Here is a 21,843-nt window from a genome sequence, read left to right on the forward strand (position 1 = left end):
AGCCGGCAGGCGTAAATAACTTATGAAATCACTCAGATTAAACATGTTGATTAATTATCTGTCCACCCTGCCTGCCATAGAGCGCGAAAGATACATTAACACATTTAATTTGGTCAATATAAAAACATGTCTCTTTCATTCTCCCAGCATCAAATTTGTGTAACAACGCTCCCTATTGGCCAGAGGTGTCTTACCCGAACATTTACTTGTACCTCATCGAGTCAACAGGGAAGCAAGTGAATGATTTTACTTCGTATTTATATATTATGTCTTTATATTTAGAGTAATGAGTGCACTTTTCCGTCGAGTCATACAACTAACTGGCTTAGCGATTTTCCAGCAATCACTGGATAGCGTTGTTACACAAATTTGACGCTGTGAGAATGAAAGGGACATGTTTTTATATTGACCAAATTAAATGTGTTAATGTATCTTTCGGGCTCTATGGCAGGCAGGGTGGACAGATAATTACTCAACATGTTTAATCTGAGTGATTTCATGAGTTATTTACGCCTGCCGGCTGTGTAAAAACGTTGTTTTGCTCCGCTGGAAGTCAATGGAAGGTCTGTTTTTTCCCCCAAAAAGGGGCGGTGACGAAATTTACAGTCAAGTTCCTGGATGTGCCGGTAGTCCGTATAAGTTTTTACATTACAAATTACATTAAAATGTTGTATTGACTACAGTAGATCTCTAATATACATATTGTTTATGTCTCATCCCATCTTAGTCCGGTACCTTCCATAAGCTGGCGTCGAGTGGACGGAGTCCCGTTCTCCCGTAAAGTAGACGTGAGAAAAACCAGCGGCGTCATGGAAATCCCATACTTCCAGCAAGAAGACGCGGGCACGTATGAGTGTGTTGCGGAAAACACGAAAGGTCGAAATTCTGTGCAAGGAAAGCTGTCTTTCTTTGGTAAGTTGTCTCGAGACGCATGAATATTTGAACAGTCAAAGCCACATGTCACTTTCATTCACGTGAAGGAAATGAAGCACAACCCCACTTTCTCATCGTCAACCCAACCAACAGGAAATCAAGTCAAGGCTGGGATGTTGTGTTTTAACAGTGCATCAAAATGATTAAAGTCTCCTAGTTGTCATGTATCTAATATTTTTATCCAGATTAAATAGATGAGAGGATGACCCTGTGCCTGACCTTGTGTGTGTGTTCTGTTATACCAGATGGCACTGTGATTGGGATCCAATTTGACTTCAGATCAAAGCTGTTAAATTTACTACACATAGATGAGGGACAAATATGCCAGGAAGAGTCGCATCTGGATTGTGACATCCAGTTCATCAACAATTTTAATAAATATTAACTTGCAGTCAGACCTTTATCTGGTGGATTTTGAAAATCAAAGGCTTAGTTCTGTCCTATTTCATCTGTGTTCAATCGTTTCAAGTATAATTCGTTGACAGTAATATGTTTGCCACCTGTCACATGAAAAGGGTATTATTTCTAGCCGTAGTTTAGAATGAATAAATGATTTTTGTTCTTCCAGCGTTTCGTCTGTACCAAGCACAAATCATGTTTTGTCTAACGTTTTCTATTAGGGTTCTGAATTGAGTATGACTTTAATATACTAATTATCTCTTGAAATGGAAATGCGGAAGCAAATGGGATGCAGACTTTGATTCTCAAATACATCTCAAGTATTATCTCAAAATTACAGCACAATAATACGTAACAATGTGTAGCTTCGGTACACTGTCAGAAAATATGGTCAAAAATAGTCCTAAGTTGTTACTGGGGCAGTACCCTTTTTAAAAGGTACTGCCCCATTTAGGTTCAGATATGTATACATTTGCTACCAATATGTACCTTTGAAGTACTAATATGCACTCGTTTTTAGCAGTATCTATGTCTGAAGTATGTTCAATCATCTATGTCTGATGAACTCTTTAGGGTGCAAAGGTGTACTTTTTAAAAGCATAAAGCTACCATTTTTTGACCATTTCAAAAAAGAAAATGGAAGTGTACTTGCAACATGACTGGTCCGTTTCTAGATTTAAAGGTGGAGTCGGCCATTTGGAAAATGTTAACTTTAGCCTGATAGCATTTAATCAGGGTTCCCGCGGGGTCTTAAAAAGTCTTAAAAAGTCTAAAATTCAGAATGTTAAATTTAAGGCCTTAAAAAGTCTTAAAAACACCCAGATTATTATCCCAGGTCTTAAATTTAATTTACCCAAGTCTTAAATTTCTTACCTCTTTTCATTCCCAAAAAGCGTTGTCCGCAGAATATAAAATAGTAATTTAAAACGCTGAAGAACTAACTTAATTCAGTGGCGGAGGCAGAAAGTGTATGATGGTGGGTCTCTAAAAAGAAACGTTCCGCCCTTTGTCATAATCCACGCAAATCGTGCCATAAGCTATATTTCAGGTGTTGTGATCTGACTGTTTACTGTGGGTTTGGCGAGAAACAATCCTTAAACTTAGTTCTGTATAGGCAAAAATCTTTTTCGGGGTAATTTATAAGCCGGTGGCTTACCCGAGCATTTGCCAGGTTCTGAAACATAGAGGACACAGAAGCGAACAAAAATCAATGCTGCTTTATTGAAAATCAACTTAAACAGTCGGGCCGTCGAGTCACGAGCCACCAACTTTAGTGTTACACAGTTTTATATTTTAGACTTTAATATTGCTCTTTGCTGCGATGCACTTGAACCTAACGCGCTTTCCCTTCAGCTCTCCACAAACAGCAGCGATTGACAGACGGAAAGCAAGAAAGTACCGTAATAAACCATATATTTCAAAAAAGTGCAATTGTCTTTTAGGAACAATTCAAACGTTTTGATTGCGCAAATGCTTCAGGAGTTACGGTTAAATGAACAGCGGTAGATCAGAGCCCTTTCGCATAGGCAGGCTGCTGCATACGGCATCGCCTGGTTTATTTTAGTTAACTGAGCATTACATTCGCAAGTCATAAGCATATTACAGCAATTAACGATTAACTAAGAATAATAATCAATATTTTAAAGTTAATTTCAAAGTTAATATTCTGAAATAAGACCATTTCTGAAATAAGAAATGCGACCCTTCGGAGGCTACAGCCTTCGGATTGAGAAACGGTCTTAGTGGATAACGTTAGCAGCACATATCAAACAGCCTTTTAATGGTAAATTTCATTTTCTTAATGCAGATTCATCCGTTATTGTGTAATTAGAGAGGCTATTAAACCTGATGGCAGTATATAGTGCATATTTATGCATAAAACATATGGGTGGAGTGTTTTTTTGGCTCTGTGATTCTGTATTCAATTAAATGCAATACATTAATTTATTAAAAACTTGTATTAATAAAATGCATATATTAATGCTTTTAGGGATTAATAATAATTGAAAGTGATCTTTTGTTCTTTGTATATTTATAAACAGGCACAAGATATATACACAGCACACAGTCAGTTGTACATTAAACATTATGGGGTGGTTTCCCGGGCAGGGATTAGCTTAAACCAGGACTAGGTCTTAGTTTAATTATGACACATATAACTAGTTTGAATAAACATGCCTTACTAAAACCATTACTTGTGTGCATTTTGATGTATTTTAAGATATGTCAGTGCAAATTGTTTTCAAGTTTGGAAAGCTCTTATCCCTGTCTGGGAAACCTCCCCTATAAGCTTACGTACTACACAGTGTGATGCATTTTAAAGCTTTAAAGTTGTATGAGGCAGTGTAAAACTAGGCACAAACCAGCAGCTGACCATACTAACTGATCTAATATTAGTGAATTTTATTTGTCAAAAAACATTGTTGATAGAATTTTATAAAAATACTACTTACACATATTAGTGTGATGTATAAATATTGTAAATCAATGCATTTCTTGACTATTAATTAAGAAAAATCACAGCTCTTTGCCTCTAACTCAATGTATTTCAATGGCTCACTATGAGCCATTTTTGGGCTTCCATTGTCAGAAGTCTCTTCCTAAAGGGCTATGGGTAAAATTTGTCGGCGCCAACACTCGCGGTCTAATAGAGTTAAGCATAATGTATTTCCATGTATTTTGATTATCTGTTTTAAAACTGCGTTCATTTTATATTTTTCTATAACTGAATCAATAAAAATAGAACGTTTTAAGAATTTCTGAGATCATTTGAATGCTTCTAGTAATGTGTCGTGTTGGTCTTAAATTTTACTCATAATGGTCTTAAAAGGTCTTAAAAAGGTCTTAAATTTAACTTGCTGAAACCTGCAAGAACCCTGTTTAATGCATACTATCCCATCCTTTCTGCAAATCGCCGACCGAAGTCACACTTCCTCAAAAACGCATGAGCACGCAGCAGACCAGAAGCGAGACGAAGAATAGAAAGAAAGCTAGATAAAATTTAAATATATGTTAGAGACATTAAAGAGAGGTAAACGCACTTGACGTTTCGTGTCTGCGTGAAGATCAAATTTCAAAAAATGAAATGGCAGTGTACTTCTAACATGACTGGTCCATTTCTAGATTGAACTGATTCCCCGCCAGCCATTTTTTGAAAAGTTGCCCGCCAGCATTTTTTGTGATTTTCACAAAAGTTTCCGAAAATGCCTTCCCGGAAAATTTTCTTCTAAAAATATATAAACATACAAATATATCAATTGAAAGAATAGACCCTATGCTTTCAATCAAACAAACAAAGCAGGAAAAAAGTTTCATCCTATCTATATTTTTTCTCTGCTTATAAACTCTTAAAGGTGCAGTGTGTAAATTTTAGTGGCATCTAGTGGTGAGGTTGCAAATTGCAACCAACAACTCAGTTTTGCAGCTCACTCTTTGCTTTTGAAATGCATAGAGAAGCTATCACCGTTGAAGATAACTTAGTAAAAAAGTCTGCTTGTTAAGAGCTTCTGTAAAAACATGGCGGCACAAAATGGCGAATTCCACGTAGGGGGACCCTCTGTGTATGTAGATAAAAACGTCTCATTCTAAGGTAATAAAAACATAACGGTTCATTATGAAATATCTTTATACACCCCTGATAATATCGTTTTGTATATTATTTTGCATTTCTGTCAAGAGATCCTTTTAAAAATTACACACTGCACCTTTGAATATTGGAATTTTTCTTTAAAAGTATTTTTTTACAAAAAGCTGAAATAATTGCATCTTTGTGAAGGAATTTTGTTTGGGATCAGATTCAAAACGATTATCAAAATACAGAGTTTAAAATTAGTAAATAACGTTTTAGCTTCAGTTTTTTCATTAATTGGGTTAATAAAACAGATTAACATAAAAATTCATCAGGAACACATTTTTTATGCAAATGTTTTCTCTTAATTAAGGAGATAACTCGTCAATGGCGGGGAAATAGTTTAAGGTTGAGTTGGTTAACTTTATGTTAACTTTAGCCTGATAGCATTGACGAAAAAATAATAAATTTAGATCACTTAACCTACAATGTAAAAAAGGTTTAACTAAAAAAAGTAAGTTAAAGGCAGGGTGCAAGTCAATGTTGATATTTGAAATCACCTAAACAAACACACACCTACCCCAATAGAATCTGGACCTTATTTTGATAGACCCGCACACATACGCAACCCAGGCAACGATGTCGGTTAGTAGACACGCCCCTTACTGCTGATTGGCTACAAATGTGTTTTGGTAGTCGGGCCGACTCCCTTTTCCAAAGTGTTTTTCAAAAATCATGCACCCCGCCTTTAATTCAACTTAGACATATTAGTTGACACAACAATTTTTGCTTAATGTTTTTTGAGTCAACTTTTTTTAAGTTGAACTACCTCAAAAATTTAAGAACACCAAGGTAACTTACTTTTTAAGTTGAACCATCTTTTTTTACAGTGATTTTTATCTGAAAATGAGGAGACCTTCAGCCAGCATAGCAAAAAAAAATTCACCTACAGTAATACACCTTTAAACATGGCATTCCCATTTGCATTGTATTAATTGCATTTCATCTTAGCTTTCGTTTTGTTTATCAGTCCACATTGGTGTCGGTAGTAAAATAAAACCCCAAGCGGCCAGACACAGGTGCCTACCTAACCTACAGTGACTCGTAGACTTATAAAAGACGAATATTTAATACAGACTTTCAAATGAAGGGTTCACAACCTTATCCCTTCACTGGCGTGTCGACTCCGCTGCATTGTTCATACAGACAGCTCCCTATTAACTAAGTACCTGAAGGGTAGATAGCAATGGGATTTATCTTCCCCTTATGGGATCTTGCACTTGTGCTAATACTGTAGCCGCATGCCCAGTGGCCCATTTACAGGAATAGCCTGCATGGAGCTCACATAATGTTTTATTATACCTGTTGTCTCATTATTTATGTTTCAAACAATGCGGAAAATAGGGGGGCTGGTTTCACGACAAAGGAAACTTCTCATAATAGCCTTCCCAGATGCACACCGTAGCAGTGATTTATAAATGTATTAATTAGATAAATAACATAAAGTCAGCCAGAAAGAGATTTGTGGTAGGCGTTGTTGGGGTTTGTTAATGGTCTTGCTTCCTTAGCACACATTTCCCATTCTGTTTTATGGAGGTGTGATATTTATTGGAATTGGCCTTTACTATACTGTAGGTCAGCTGCAGTCATCTCAGTCTATGCATCACACAATGGGGTTGGCAATTCATTTTTATTTTAATTGTTTGTCACTGTTCTGCATCTTGCTTCATACTTCAGGTAAAATATAATGTGAATATTTACTTGAAATATATAAATAATTACTCGAAAATTACATCTTTCCTTAACTCATTTACCGCCAGCCTTTTTGAGAAAAGTTGCCCACCTGCATTTTTGTGATTTTAACAAAATTTTCACAAAATTCCTTGCAGGAACAATTATTTTCTATAAATATATAAACATACAAATTATATCAAATTAAAGAACACACCCTCTGCTTTCAAACAAACAATAAACCAACAAACAAACAAACAAAATGGGGGAAAAAACGTTTCATTATATATTTACTTTTTCTACTTAATTAACCCTGAAATATGAATATTTCTCTTCAAAAATACAACATTTTGAGCAAAAAGCTTAAAAAATTGTGTTTTTGTAAAGGAATTTATGTTAGACATCAGACTCAGAATGACTATCAAACATAAAGGCAGTTAAAATAAATCATTAAATCTTTTTAACCGTTTTTGATCAATTCGGTTTGGCACCATCTGGTGGATAAAAGCGGTATTACAATTTCACTTTGAAATTCGTCCAGAAAGGCATATTTATTAGTTAAATATAAACTCATAAATGACGAGATAACTCGTCAATGGCGGTGAATGAGTTAATGATGTGCTATTGAGTGTCACCATCATCCTGTTTTGCATATGGAATGTTAAGTACTATGCAAACTTGTCTGAACGTCTCGATTCATTGTTAGATGCATGTCTTAAGACGTCGTCACTTGATTCTGCAGTGGTCCATTTCAAATCATAGCTCGCAGTGACATCCTCGCCTTTATATAAAGTAATTCCAAAAGCAAATAGTAGTGCATCACCAATGTGTGCATAAGTGTCATACTGATGCATCCATACTGTTCATAAAGATTACGAATGTGTACAACTTTGTTTATTTTCCGTAAGTGCAAATGAGCAGCTTTATGATGAAGAGCTTGTTGCATGCGAATGCAAAGGATTTCAACATTACTACAGTATAATAAACAACTAAATAAATGTGAAAATAATTATTCTCTCTCGCTCTAATTGCTTCCGTGCCTAAGGCTGCCGACCCCTGCATTAAGCTGTTTGCTTTTATTTACGACACACGTCAAAGCTACCGCGGGCCTGTAAATAAACAATGGCGGGCAGACGTTTATCCCGTCCGCGGCTCTGGGGATTCTTGTTTGGTAGGATTAGCCTACGGATAGACCTCTTCACTGCGCTCTGATCTCTCTCTCTCTCTCTCTCTGCCTTCCTCTCGATTTCCTTGTCGTATGTCTTTTTCTTCCCCTCTGTCTTTCCCTTTTCCAGCCTGGTGATAAAAATCTGTAATCTTATTTTGAAGTCCCTTGGAATTAGGCCTACGAGACATTCGTCAGCAGCGCTGAGAAATGCGGCGATCAATAAGTGTATCTCAAGTTTATCACTTCTACTGGCAGCAGCAAAGCAGGGGGAGACACTCAGGATATTTCATACTTTTTGCTAGCGCTAGCTTGATTAGCATGCACCGTCAAATGGTTGTGTTGGTTTGCTAAGTGCAGATTGTGTACTTTAATAAAAGGGACACTCCACTTTTTTGAAAATATGCTCCAGCTCCCCTAGAGTTAAACATTTAATTTTTACTATTTTGGAATTCATTCAGCTGATCTCTGGGTCTGGCGGTACCACTTTTAGCATAGCTTAGCATAATCCATTGAATCTGATTAGACCATTAGCATCATGCTAAAAAGTAACCAAAGAGTTTTGATATTTTTCCTATTTAAAACTTGACTCTTCTGTGGTTGCACCGTGTACTAAGACCGACGGAAAATTAAAAGTTGCGATTTTCTAGGCCGATATAGTTAGGAACTATACTCTCATTCTGGCGTAATAATCAAGGACTTTGCTGCCATAACATGGCTGCAGCAGGCGCAGTGATATTACGCACTGCCCGAAAATAGTCCCCTTGGTTACTTTCAGTAGCTGGGGACTATTTTCAGGCGCTGCCTAATATCGCAACTTTTACTTTTCTTAGTACACGGTGTAACTTCTATTCATTCAATGAATTATGCTAAGCTATGTTAAAAATAGTACCGCCAGACCAAGAGATCAGTTGAAAATGGTAAAAATCTAATGTTTAACTGTACGGGAGCTGTAGGTTTTCAAAAAAATGTGGAGTGTCCCTTTAAGCATTGAATTAAAAAAATTCAGACTAAAAATTGATGGCAACTACGATATCAATAAAAATTCTGCGGGCTGCCACAGACCAAAGATTTTCCCAGTCGACTGGTAGTTGTTCATTTAGGCAATTAGTTTACTATTAATTTATTTAGATGGAGCATAATAAATATACTGGTGTAGGGATGCACCGATAGGATTTTTTTTGGGCTGATACCGATTTAAACAGACAACTTCTGCCCGATGCCGATACCGATATTAAACACTTGTATACAATATTATACAGTTGGTCTATTAGCTAGTTTATTTCTGCATCAAATTATTTTTACTGAACATGGATTGGATCTAATTAACATTCAACTGACCAACATAATAAAAGAGGCACAAATTAAGCTAAAATAAATATAAGACGACAGCATGACAACCTTCAAAGGTGGTTTTTGCTATTCAGCATTTATTTTATTAGCAACATTAACTCATTTTTTACATATAATGAATTTCTTTAATAAACATAAATAATGCCAGTGCTATTGCTTTAAACAGAGTATAGATATTGCTACTTCAAAAAAAGTTGGACTTCTTTTCCCCCACTAAAGTGAAGTCTGTTTCTTTTATGTCCAAGACATTTGAGCCAGCTCAACAAAGGTTTTCTGTCGGTGCTTAAGTATAGTGCACACCAGAACATTAAATCATTTTAATTGAACAACAAACATGCAATTCATTGCCTTTATGCGGTCAATTAATAAACAATCGGTATCGGCCTTTCTCTTGCTATTGCCGATATGCTGATGGTTTCAGATTAATCAAAAATCGGCCAATAAATATCGACAGCCGATACATCGGTGCATGACTATACTGGGGAAAAGTGTTTGATTTCACAGGCTAAGAGGAAATGTAACATTGCTAACATTGTTCTGCATTACAGAGAAATACTTAATAGCATTTAAAATATAAAGTGCATAAGTAGGTTACTCGCATAAAGTAAGCATTATCAGCACTGTAATGATTATGAAAGTTTCAGAAAAACAGCAAGGAGGAAAACGTACATTATCAGTTACTTTAAACAAGTTTTCCTGTGGCTCAATGGTTGCATTAGCAATGCAATGGTCATGGGTTCGAACCCACACTGTAAAAAAATTCTGTAGAATTACTGGGTATTACTGGCAACTAGCTGCCAGTAACTTACTGTAGATTTTACATTTATGTTATTTACTAGCAACAGTTTGTTCAAAGTTAAATGAACATGAAAATTTTTCAATCTTTATCTTCTACAGTAAGGTACTGGCAACCAGCTGGATAATTACAGCGAATTGTTTACAGTGCAGGAAACATATATGATAAACTAAATGTACTGTAAGTTGCTCTGTATGAAAGCATCTGCCAATAGCATAAAGGTAAATCCATCTACGGTTAGGGTTGCGTTAAAGTTCACATCGACCAAACATACATTTTCGCTGAAAGCCTTATTGCTAGGGACTCCACACATATTTTCTGTCTGTCACAGTCATAGTTTACCTCTGAACAAACTTTCAGTTACAGTAGCATTAAGGATGCTGGCGAGAGCTTATTTTGACCTCACAAGTCTTTCTCCTTTCAAGTTTGAGTTGTGGGTGTGAAATGTTGAATGTGATTGTGTGCCCTGTGGGCAAGGCTAAGTCAGGGTCTGACTGCTTACTCTCATTTAAACAGTGGGGTTTAAAAGTCAATACTCCCATGTGAGTGAGAGATAGACTGAGTTGCAGTGACTGAGCAAACTGAGAGGAAATAACAGCAGCGGTTGGTCTTTAGTAGTAAGAGGTTGCGACCGTGGTGTCGCCAGTTTGCAGCAGCAGACGTGTAATTAAACATTCCCAAAATGCGATAGAAATCAGTCATCTGCAAAAAATAATATAATAACACAATTTATGTCTTGATCTCTAGTAAATATTAAAATGTATGGGTTGTTTCAACCCATGGTTGGGTCAAATATGAACGAACCCAACTGTTGGGTTAATAATAACTGTATGCTTATTATTGTTTCTTATAATATTGGTTTGTTCAATTCAATTTTATTTATATTGCGCTTTGCACAATTGCTCAGCTTTACATGATTAAAAAACAGAGAAAGCACAAGGAGGGCAATAAAGTAGCAAAATACAGCAGTTAAAATTAAACCGTACTAGTGAGCAGAGTATTAATGTAACGTATACAACCGTTCTAAGTTAAGCTAATGTCTGCTGACTCCCAAGGGGTTGAAAAACTCCTAGGGCAAAAAGTACTAGGTAGAAAAAACCTTTGAGAGAAAGCCAGACTTAGCCAATGCTATAGAAAATATACTATATATTAAAGTGCATCTTTTTCATCGCTAAAAAACAACTTCTCTTTAAATGTCATTTTCTTTAAATCATAGAAGTAAAAATAGCATGCTTTTAATTGCTGTAAATGTATGGATAGCCTACATAATCAGTGTAATTTCAAAGAATAATTTACAAATATGAAAGAAATGGTTTGTAGTCTAAAAATACTTTATTTGTAACAAACAGGAGATAAAGAATTTTTCAGCACTCAGCAAGCAAACCCGCGTTGCCATCCCGTTTATAAAACAATATTGTGCCATTGACTTTACACCAGGTTTTAGGTGATCAATGGCGTAGTCTATTTTCGTTGCCTTAAAATAGCAACACGCCAACAATGTGCCTGAATACATCTTGTTTTCAGACCAGAAGACCCATGGGCGCAAAAATGGGCACAAATGTATTTGCTATTTAAACAACTTGGCGCTGAATGTGGAAATTACAAAAGAAAGTGGTTGGTTGTCATTTGTCCATATTTGTCCATATAAGTTAAAACAATCCAGCAATTTATTAGTGTTTAAAATTAGATAAATCTACATACATAAAGCTGTAACTTTTGCCTCTATATCGCCATCTCTGTTTAAAACATAAAACTGCAGGTTACTCTATGCACTTATCTCACATTTTACGTACTGACTTTTGTTGAAAACAAGTGACATTTCCCACGAAATTTAAACTAGCAGCTTGAATTATAAATCATAAAGTGCACCATTTTGAGTTTTGGTAAGTTATGGACTGCAACATTTAAAGGTGCAGTGTGTAAATTTTAGCGGCATCTAGTGGCGATGTTGCAAATTGCAACCAAAGGCTCAGTCCACTGCTCACCTCACTGAAAAAAATGATTCATTGAATTTAATCAATTTTTTTAAGGTAAGTGGTTGCAATCAATTTGTTTGAGCTACATTTAAACAAAAGTTTTATATTTTATTTTACTTTACTAATCTTTTTTGTTTAAATGTAGCTTGGGTAGATTGATTGCAACCACTTGCCTTGGAAGATTTTATTAAATTTAATGAATCATTTTTTTCAGTGCTCTTGCTTTTGAAACACATAGAGAAGCCACAGTAGCCGCCACCGGACAAACATGTCATTGTCAGAGACAACTTGGTAAAAAAGTTTGTCTGTTTAGAACTTCTGTAAAAACATGGTGGCACAAAATGGCGACTTCCATGTACACTGAAAAAAAAAATCCTTTCAATTTACGTAATTTTAATGTGTACATCGGTCCCACATGATCCGATTGTTTAAAACCAAAATAATTTTCCTCAAATAATTTTTATGTGTCAGACCAAAACATTTTAATTATTTTAAGTAGTCTAATAGAAATATGTTGACTCAAAGTGATATTTCTCTTTACTATAACACATTTATTTTGTAATGTTTAAGTAATTTAATTATGTAAGGGGACTAGATTTTCATCTGTAATTCCAACATGCTTTTTTAATGCTTATATTATGGGATTATGTAACTCTAAAGCAATTTCATTATGTCTCTGGCACCAGAATAATCACCCATAATTATCCAAATGTTATTTATTTCTTTTTAAATACAAAATACATTTGCATTGGCATAAAAAGTGAAGAGTTTTGTACAAATGTTTAGTGATATTGAGGCAAACCACTGCTTTCAGATCATCAATTCATTTAAATCACTACACATTAATTCAATAACAGTCAATAACTATTACAACAATCAGCACATGCAGTACATACATAAAGGGGCAATTTCCCAAACAGGTTGTAGATTAATTCATGACTAGGCCCTAGTTATATTAGGATGAAACTGACCCAAATGTTTAAAATAGTTACTATCACAGTAGATTTAGAAGTGCTAAAACACAAACACTGCATTCCAAAGAGACATGCAAAACAGTAAGTACTATTATTTTTAAAATGGATTTACAAACTGGAAAATATCAATCCTTCAGAAAGTCAGAGCTACAGCATTTGTATAAACTGTTAATCATAGATTCAACAAAAACAAAATACAACAACCATTTCCAAAATCGACTCTGAGCAGCAAACGGTTAATGTATTAATAAGAGAAAACACTTAAAACAGATAAACAAAGTCAAAAATGAGCAGCACAGTCTTTCTGATCCTTTCACTGAAAGAAACTGTTCGTTAAAGTTAAGGTTTAAGGCATACATCAGCTCAAACAACATGGCACGATGTTGCAACACCTTCATGCCTTCCAGGACTATACAAAGATCCTCTTCTTCATCACAAGAAGCAGGTTGTTTGAGAGCACAAATCCCAACATTGGTGTCTTCAAATGACCTCACTGATGCTGACTTCATCCATGCCCTGTACAAAACAAACAAATGTAGTTAAAGAAACAGAAAAAAGGTTACTGTTACAATAAAAGTGTCATTGGAAATTAGTACAATGCAAACAAATATAAATGTAAGTATACAGACCCATGTGCATTGCCACAGCATGTTACAATTGGTTACAAATATATGGGTTACAAAGCAAGGCAGCTGCACTGTCCACTGCTCTGGGTGTGTGTGTGTGTGTGTGTGTGTGTTCACTACACTGGGATGAGTTAAATAAAGAGGCCACATTTCGAGTGTGTGCTACCATACCTGACAATCACAGCAAAAGTGAATTCTCTCATTTTCTCACTCTCATGTTGTTACAAACCTGTATAAATGTCTTGGTTCTGATTAACATGAAGGAAGATATTTATTTTGAGAAATGTTTGCAACCAAACTGTTCATGAGCCCCATTCACTTCAATAGTATTATTTTTCCCCACTATGGAAGTGAATGGGGCTTATGATTGGTTTGGTTACAAACATTCCTCAAAATATCCTCCTTAGTGTTCATCAGAACAAAGACATCCATAAAGGTTTGTAACAACATGATAGGGAGTAAGTGATGAGAATTTTTATTTTTGGATGAACTACCCCTTTAAATCTTCCCAGGTGTTTTAATGACCCGTGTGCCAAAAGATGTTGTAACTAAAACATACTAAATGTTCTGTACTTCCAACAAGGTTTACACATTTTATGTCTATGAATCTATATTACTTACATCTGTCATTTGATCATTGATTGTTTGAAGCCTTTTTGCTAGCTGTCCTCCTTTCTGATAGAAGAGTTTCATCAGGTTTTTGGATTGGAGGTCCAGGTGACACGCAGGAACATAAGACAGTAGTGATTCTTTCAAATTCAGCATTTATCTGAAAACAAATTAACCAACCATTGTATATTTGAGTACTGCGAGTCAAAGAATAATAATTGTATATTAGTTACAAAAATAAGATTTAGCTCCTAACAGCAGTACAAAAGTGAAAGATATGACTTACCAATGCTGTGTAGCGCATGAAAGGATGATGGACCTATTCACCTTATTCCGCCACGCCCTTTTTTAATTCTTCGCTCTTCCGCATTTTGTCAACCGCCTTCCGCTGCTAATATGGCACAGTGCATTCGGTGGTTAGTTTGGTGGTTAAAAGATTGTTTGTAGTTCACTATAACTTTAGCGAAATGACAAATATCGCTACTGCTGTAAATGTTTTAAATTAGGAGGACGGTTAAAACTTCATATGACGCTCGGATAGTCTTATATTGTCCCATCAATCGTCTCGTCGTTAGACGATATGACGCGGCCACGGCAAGTAACCTGGCATATTTAATTACCTCGTCCTGTCAGGAGTTGATGGAGAAGCATTGAAAATTATTAAAAGTATGTCTATTTACACAGTGATTTCGTCTTTTTTAAAGCAAATGTGCACCTTAGCCAGTCCAATAACTATTTCGTTTTTATGTGGTAATGTATGATAGAATTCATTTGCAAACTTGTCAACACTTATTCCTTCAAATCAGGAGACTTAAATCCTTTTAAGTGGAATCTACAAAGCTCACATACGGTTTAAGAAATTCCCTACAGATACTATCTGATCACATTGTAAAGGTTTATATAACTGTATGACAGGTAACATCTGATCACATTGTAAAGGTTTAATATAAATGCACAACATCATATCACATTGTAAAGGTTTAATATAACTGCATGGCAGGTAACACCTGATCACATTGTAAAGGTTTAATAAATGCACAACAGCTCACATTGTAAATGTTTAATATCACTGCATGACATCTAATCACATATGAAGGTTTAATGTAACTTTACAACAGGTAAAATCAGGTCACACTGTAAAGGTTTATAAAGATAACTAGACTAAGAAACAGCTAACTTTTCAGCAAGACCACCCTGCAATAAATTAAGACACAGCTTTATCAGAGTCATCAGGAGCTGATCCCAAGCGTATATCTGGAAGCTGTTGGTGTATGTACTGGTAAAGTGCTTGGTGACTGTGTAATTGATGCAATATCAACCCTCTGTAAAGCTGACAAAGATGATTGTTTCTCAGCAAAGATATGTACATTTGTGCCAGCTTAACACATTGAAGCGGTTTCTTCGACAGGGTTTACAGGACTAGAATTTAATTATATTAGGACATTTTAGTTTTTACAAACAAACCTTACAAAAAAACAAGACTGGTGCGCATCTTGTGACAAAACAATGGCACTCATATATGTTGAGGTATGTCAGTACAAGGTGTTTTTACATTTTTGTAGCTCAAATATGCATTTTAGCCTGGTACCAGCATAAGCCCTGTCCGGGAAACCGCACCATTGTTTTCCCATATCAGATGTAGGTTGCTTCAGGTTGAGTTGTGATTTTAAAGTGTAGTTGTGGTCAGAGACGGATGGATCCTCCCATTGTGTTTCTGCATCACAGTTTAGGAACATGTTGATTGTATCATCCTCACAGTTGTCCACTGCATCACTACACATCAATGCATCTGTGAAAACAATATAACCATAAACATTTTCATGTTAGTATTTAAAATAAGCTTGCATCGTGAGAATTAATATATAAATGGCACCCATACTTAAACAGAACAGTGTGTAAGAGAGTGATGCATTAAAAAGAGACAGTAACATTATACACACAGCCTCTAAATTCAGTGTTAAATAATACGTTGTTTAATAGGTCATTATCAATATCTGAATGAGAAATGAACTGACATTCTAGCATCTGAAATCTGAGCAACTTGTAGGAATCACGTGGGCTACTGTAATAATGTAATGTACTATAATATCTCGTTGTACTATCGTAAATATATAAATATTGGTGGACAATTAAAACCATTCAAAATAGTTGCATTTTATAAACTAACGTTACTGATCTTAAGTGTATTTGTAGAACGGACTTCACAAATCTAACTTTAGACGAACGAGCACATAGTTAGCTAAGATAGCTTACCTGAAACTGGACACCTTTTCAACACCCGGCGTGGTTTAAAGTTACCGGACCATCGTAGTCGAACCATTGCCTGGGATAAGGGTGTTCCTCAGTCGGCTTCCCGTCCGTTAAAATTGGTAAGAAACAAACATAAAGGCGCTTGAATGAACTTTTTAAGCTTAACGCGTCGCCTTCAGTCACTGCCTCAGCTGCTCTTCTTCTATGCGGCCGGAAGTACGTTGACAAACTGAGCGCTATGGCGCCGCCCTTGTTGTCGTGAAAAATAAGGTGAATAAGAGGAAATATTTAGAGGTGAAATCAACACATAACCTCAAATGATGAAGGTCACACATACATAGAGCAATAATGAAATGAGTATTATATCTGTCATAGGACGCAATTTTGGACAAAATGAGATCTTAAAACAACAAGGTTCTCTTCTGAAAACGTCAGCTTTAAGGTGTGGCACTTCAAAGCGATTTTTTTTTCAGTTAATATACCAGACGTCACGCAAGACATTTAAAAAAGCTTTTTCTAATAGAATCAAATGTTGCTCGTGGCGCAGCGAAGTCATGAATAACTGACGCGGGTCTGTTCATCTGATTAAGCAGACCGTTTGTTTCATACGCAATGTCATTATTAATGTAGTCAATTGATATCATCTGGTAAATTACTTACATGGATAACGTTACTCTGGACAGAATAACTTTTGGTTAGCGTTTTATTTGTCCTGACAGGTTTCCATAGAACAACTGAGTAAAAAGTGCCTCAAAAGTCAACTCAAAGCTGACAGTTTTCAACTCAGATAAAACTACCAAACGTGAAATAACATTAAACAGCTGACGTTTTTAAAACGCTGTGTTTTTCTTTATGAGCTTGACTGACTTACTCCACCAACCTCCTCCAAACTAATATTTACTACAAGTCATTGCAATGGCTACATATTGTAAACAAAAAAATAGTCTATCTAGTGAAGATATATCACGTATGAAGCGAACATAAATAAATAATATAACTTACTTTAATAACGTGGTGTCCGTCTGAGAGAGTTCTTCTGACTGACTGGCAGTGACTGCTGTGCTTACTGTAGTCTTCATTTTGGCGCCCAAAAAAACGATCTTTATTCTTCTTTTATGGCAATCGATGTCCTTCTCAATGAGCTATACTGCCCCTGCTGCTCAGGAGGTGCCGTTTTGTGTCCAAACCCAATTTTATTGTTTTAAGTATTCAATTCAATCAATTTTAATCAATGTGAGAATAATGTGTTCATTTTACATTCAAACAAAACATTTTAATCCTAATCAATTAAATTATGTTTACACAAGGAATATAAATATTTTGTGTTGCATATACATGTTTATTTTATTTAAATTCAAAGACCCACTAAGTCCATTTTTTTCAGTGTAAGGGGACCCTCGGTGTATGTAAATAAAAACGTCTCATTCTAAGGTAATAAACACACAACGGTTCATTATAAAAAGGTCTTTATACACCCCTGATAATATAGTTTTGTATTTTATTTTGCATTTCTGTCAAGAGATCCTTCTAAAAATTACACACTGCACCTTTAAAGACGGGATTACGAATATGATACAGTATTAGGACTAGAAGTGTGATATATTTTCAATGTTAAAATGCTTTCTATTCCCTCTCCCATCTTTATATACAGAAGAGTAATCCATTGCTAGGTTGATTTTCCTGTGTAAACAGTATGGCTGTGGTGTGGGTTTGGGTGAGACTATTGGTTTAGCCAATAGGAGATGAGTATTCGGGAAACATTCACAAATTTTAAATAACTTTTTATTATTTAAAAGATTGATTTTTTTTCAAGCATACATCTCACAAAACAGGGTTTAATAAAAAATGATTAGTGGGGTCTGAAAAGTATGTAAAGCATGTAAAAATATTTTAACACTATATATTTACACACTTTGCATGGCTATAATTTCATTGTTTGTTTAAATCCTTTATTTCTTATTTGCACTTTCTACCTTTACCTATTGTTTCCCTTTAGGAAAATGTCCATAAATGATGCACTGAACCCATTCTTGGGTCTTGGTCAATTATTTACTTGGTTTGAGTTACGTGCATTTAAAAGATAAAGATCAATACAACTTGTGTATAATTAAGCCATAATTTACCCTAATGGTATTGGTTGAGGTAGTTTATGGTACTACCTTGTGGACAATACCGATATATTAGATGTGATTTTCTTACTGTGCTCATCTAAATAGAAGTGTGAATCATAGTCTGTCACCAGACCAGTGTGGGTTTTTTGTGATTACATCATACTGTTTCTCACATTCATTACTAGTCCACTTTATAGGACATATAAAAGGTAATAATCTAGAGTAAAGTCTTTGCATGTAATCATTACCTCTGATGTTGGATGTTGCAGCTGCTCCCCAGCTAATTGAAAAGCCTCAAGATGTGCAGAAGGCCATTGAAGAAGCTTTGATGTGGGAATGCAAGGCCACAGGGAAACCCAAACCGTCCTTTAGATGGATGAAGAACGGAGAGAACCTGGAGCCTACTGAGGTCAGTCTTGTTCTGGGACGTCAGAGGTCGATTTTTGCAATAAAAGTACTGAAATACAAAAAATTTAAGTAAGCATTTCCTGGGCATTCATATGTGATTTTTATGTGTGAAACAAAAGTGTTTGTCAGTTTCATCTACGTAACTTAATACCCAATATTGTAACCATACTAAGTCTAACTTAAACTTGTAGCTTTTTTTTCAGCCGATCTCCAGGTTTGGCGGTACCACTTTTAGCGTAGCTTAGCACAATCCATTGATAATGATTGTAATATTACTAGGGATGCACCGAATCCAGGATTCGGATTCGGCCGAATACTGGGCTTTTTGACGGGGTTCGGGTTCGGCCGAATCCTAGATTTTTTTTCCACCGAACCGAACCCTAGGCTTGCGCAACGCTGGTCGACGTCACGCGGCCGTTGATTACACACATCGGGTGCTGACGTGGAGATGAGCTTTTTCTTTCGGTGAGCCTTAGGGGCTGGACACGCCAAAACTTTTAAACACGGCTGCAAACGCATTGAGGGCGCCAAATGCCAGCTGTTTTTCAGCCGAGCGCTTGGTAGCTGTGATGCTTCAGCTGTGAGCCGGTTGGTTGCTGTGGTAATGTCCCGCCCCTCCTCCACTGTAATTGGATGGCCGTGTGAAAACTGACATTGACGAGCGGAGCTTCTCACTCAAAGTTAAATATAGTTTTCAGCGCGGAGCTGCTTGCTTATTGGAAAAACGAGCGTGTAGCAACGCATCGCTTTCATTATGCATATGCTTATGGTAATTGTCAAAATAGTTTTCCAACTTGTCATCCTGGCATAATGTACAGTTAAAATAAATAAAATGAAAAATACACTGCTGTGGACGTTGTTTACTTCATTAATGTGCTTTACTGTGTTAATGGAATAAGGATACGAGTAGGATTCGGTATTCGGTTTCGGATTCGGCCGAATCCCGAATCCACCGTTTAAGATTCGGCCGAAACCGAATACCGAATCCTACTCGTATCCTCGAACCTAAAAAATCTGGATTCGGTGCATCCCTAAATATTACGCAATGACATTACGCAGCAGTCGAAAATAGTCCCTTTAGTAACTTTCAATAGCAGGGGACTATTTTCGGGCACTGCGTAATATCACTGCGCCTACTGCAGTCATGTTACGGCAGCAAAGTCCTTGATTATTACGCCAGAATGAGAGTATAGTCCTAGCATATCTGCCTAGAAAATCACAACTTTTAATTTTTGTCGGTCTTAGTACACGATGTAACTACAGAAGAGTTTTAACTACAGAAGCTTTAAATAGAAAAAATATCAAAACTCTTTGGTTATTTTTGAGTGCGATGCTAATGGTCTAATCAGATTCAATGGATTGTGCTAAGCCAGGGGTAGGCAACGTCGGTCCCGGAGCGCCGACGCCCCGCAGAGTCCAGCTCCAGCTCTAATCAAGCACACCTGAACAAGCTAATCAAGGTCTAAAAAGTCACCTGAAACCTATTTAGCCAGGGTTTTATCAGGGTTGGAGCTAAAATCTGCAGGACATCGGCACTCCAGGACCGACGTTGCCTACCCCTGTGCTAAGCTATGCTAAAAGTTGTACCGCCAGACCGGGAGATCAGCTGAATGAATTCCAAAACAGTAAAAATCAAATGTTTATTTTCCAAAAAAAGTGGATTGTCCCTTTAAGGGCCAGATTTATTAAACAGGGCAAATTAAAATGTGGGTGTGAAATCCCAGCTAACAAAGCCATAGTACTGAAAAGAACTGAAGGACGAAAAATGAAGGTTTTGAAACGTCTGGTATTGTGTGATTTCTAGTGACTCTTCTTTTATTTTCTTCAGCAAATAAAAAAATAACATGGCTTGGCAAACAATATTTTTGAATAAAATGTTCCTCTGGCAATCCAAATAAACTGTTACATGTTAAAAAAAATCCTCTGCATTGTATCACGCACTCTCTGATCTCTTTTTAAGCAACAACTGCAGCCTTTTTAAGCATTATTTAAAACATGCTTTTTTGCCGTTAAACAATGGCACAAATACCAGTCATAACACACTCGCAAACATTAGTATATCACGTCGCGTGAATCATTTAAAGGTCACGTTCTTCCTGATACCATTTTTTAAACCCTAGTTAGTGTGTAATGTTGCTATAATAGCATATATAATACCTGTAAAACGATAAAGCTCAAAGTTCACTGCCAGGCGATATATTTTCTTCAATAGAATTCCTCTTTAAAAGCATACAACGAACAGCCGGTTTGGACTACAGCCCTCTAGTTCCTGCTTAAATGACGTCAGTAAAACAGTTTGTTGACTAAACTCCGCCCACAGGAATACGTCAGTCACCAGCTTTGGCTCAAACGGCTCTGCTAAGCTAAGCTGCTATCGAATCACAGCATACTAAACAAACTACACAATCAGAACTCAATACGTTTTTCTGAAGGAGGGACTTCACAGAACAAGGAAGACATCAGCCTGTTTTGAGGACAGTGAAAACAGCGCTAGACAGATAAGTAAATTGTGTGAAAAATACCGCGTTTTTTTACACGTGAAACATGAACACATATTATATTGCCCACTATAAACACAATCTAAGCTTCAAAATCACAGACAGAATGGGAGCTTTAAATAATCTTCTCGCATAAATTTTGCGTCTAAAAATGTAAACTCCTAGAAATGCATATGCAATAAGGTCAGTTGCAAAAAAAACTAGACCGCACCTTTTTAGCGCTAATTATCCACTGCGCATCTTTAGTAAATCCAGACAGTCGTTATTTATTGCCAAAATAATGTAAATCTGGCCCTAAGAGTTGATTTATCCAATGCCATTACCACATTTTAAACATTGAGGGAACCACAATATTTAGGGCTATATGTATGTCTATCAAAAATATACAGTATAACGTTTCGGAAGATTGGGGGGACATGTGCCCCTCAGAGCCGGCGCCAGACCAT

General features: G+C 36.3%; 1 protein-coding gene and 1 long non-coding RNA gene across 3 annotated transcripts in view; one reads left to right on the forward strand and one right to left on the reverse strand.

Moving 5' to 3' along the window:
- cntn4 (contactin 4) overlaps positions 1-21,843 on the forward strand; it is a 238,867-nt gene that overhangs the window by 125,799 nt on the left and 91,225 nt on the right. For both annotated transcript variants that reach the window (XM_073870408.1, XM_073870407.1), the window contains exons 8-9: positions 728-912; positions 18,761-18,900. In XM_073870408.1, coding sequence (XP_073726509.1) covers positions 728-912; positions 18,761-18,900 — 325 coding nt within the window. The remainder of the gene's footprint in view (positions 1-727; positions 913-18,760; positions 18,901-21,843) is intronic.
- LOC129452016 (uncharacterized) lies at positions 15,096-17,768 on the reverse strand. The gene is made up of 2 exons (XR_012370756.1): positions 16,384-17,768; positions 15,096-15,919 (listed from the first exon to the last, which is right to left on the reverse strand). It is a non-coding gene; the product is annotated as an uncharacterized lncRNA (long non-coding RNA).

Source organism: Misgurnus anguillicaudatus, chromosome 8, assembly GCF_027580225.2.
Source record: "Misgurnus anguillicaudatus chromosome 8, ASM2758022v2, whole genome shotgun sequence".
Taxonomy (NCBI): Eukaryota; Metazoa; Chordata; class Actinopteri; order Cypriniformes; family Cobitidae; genus Misgurnus; species Misgurnus anguillicaudatus.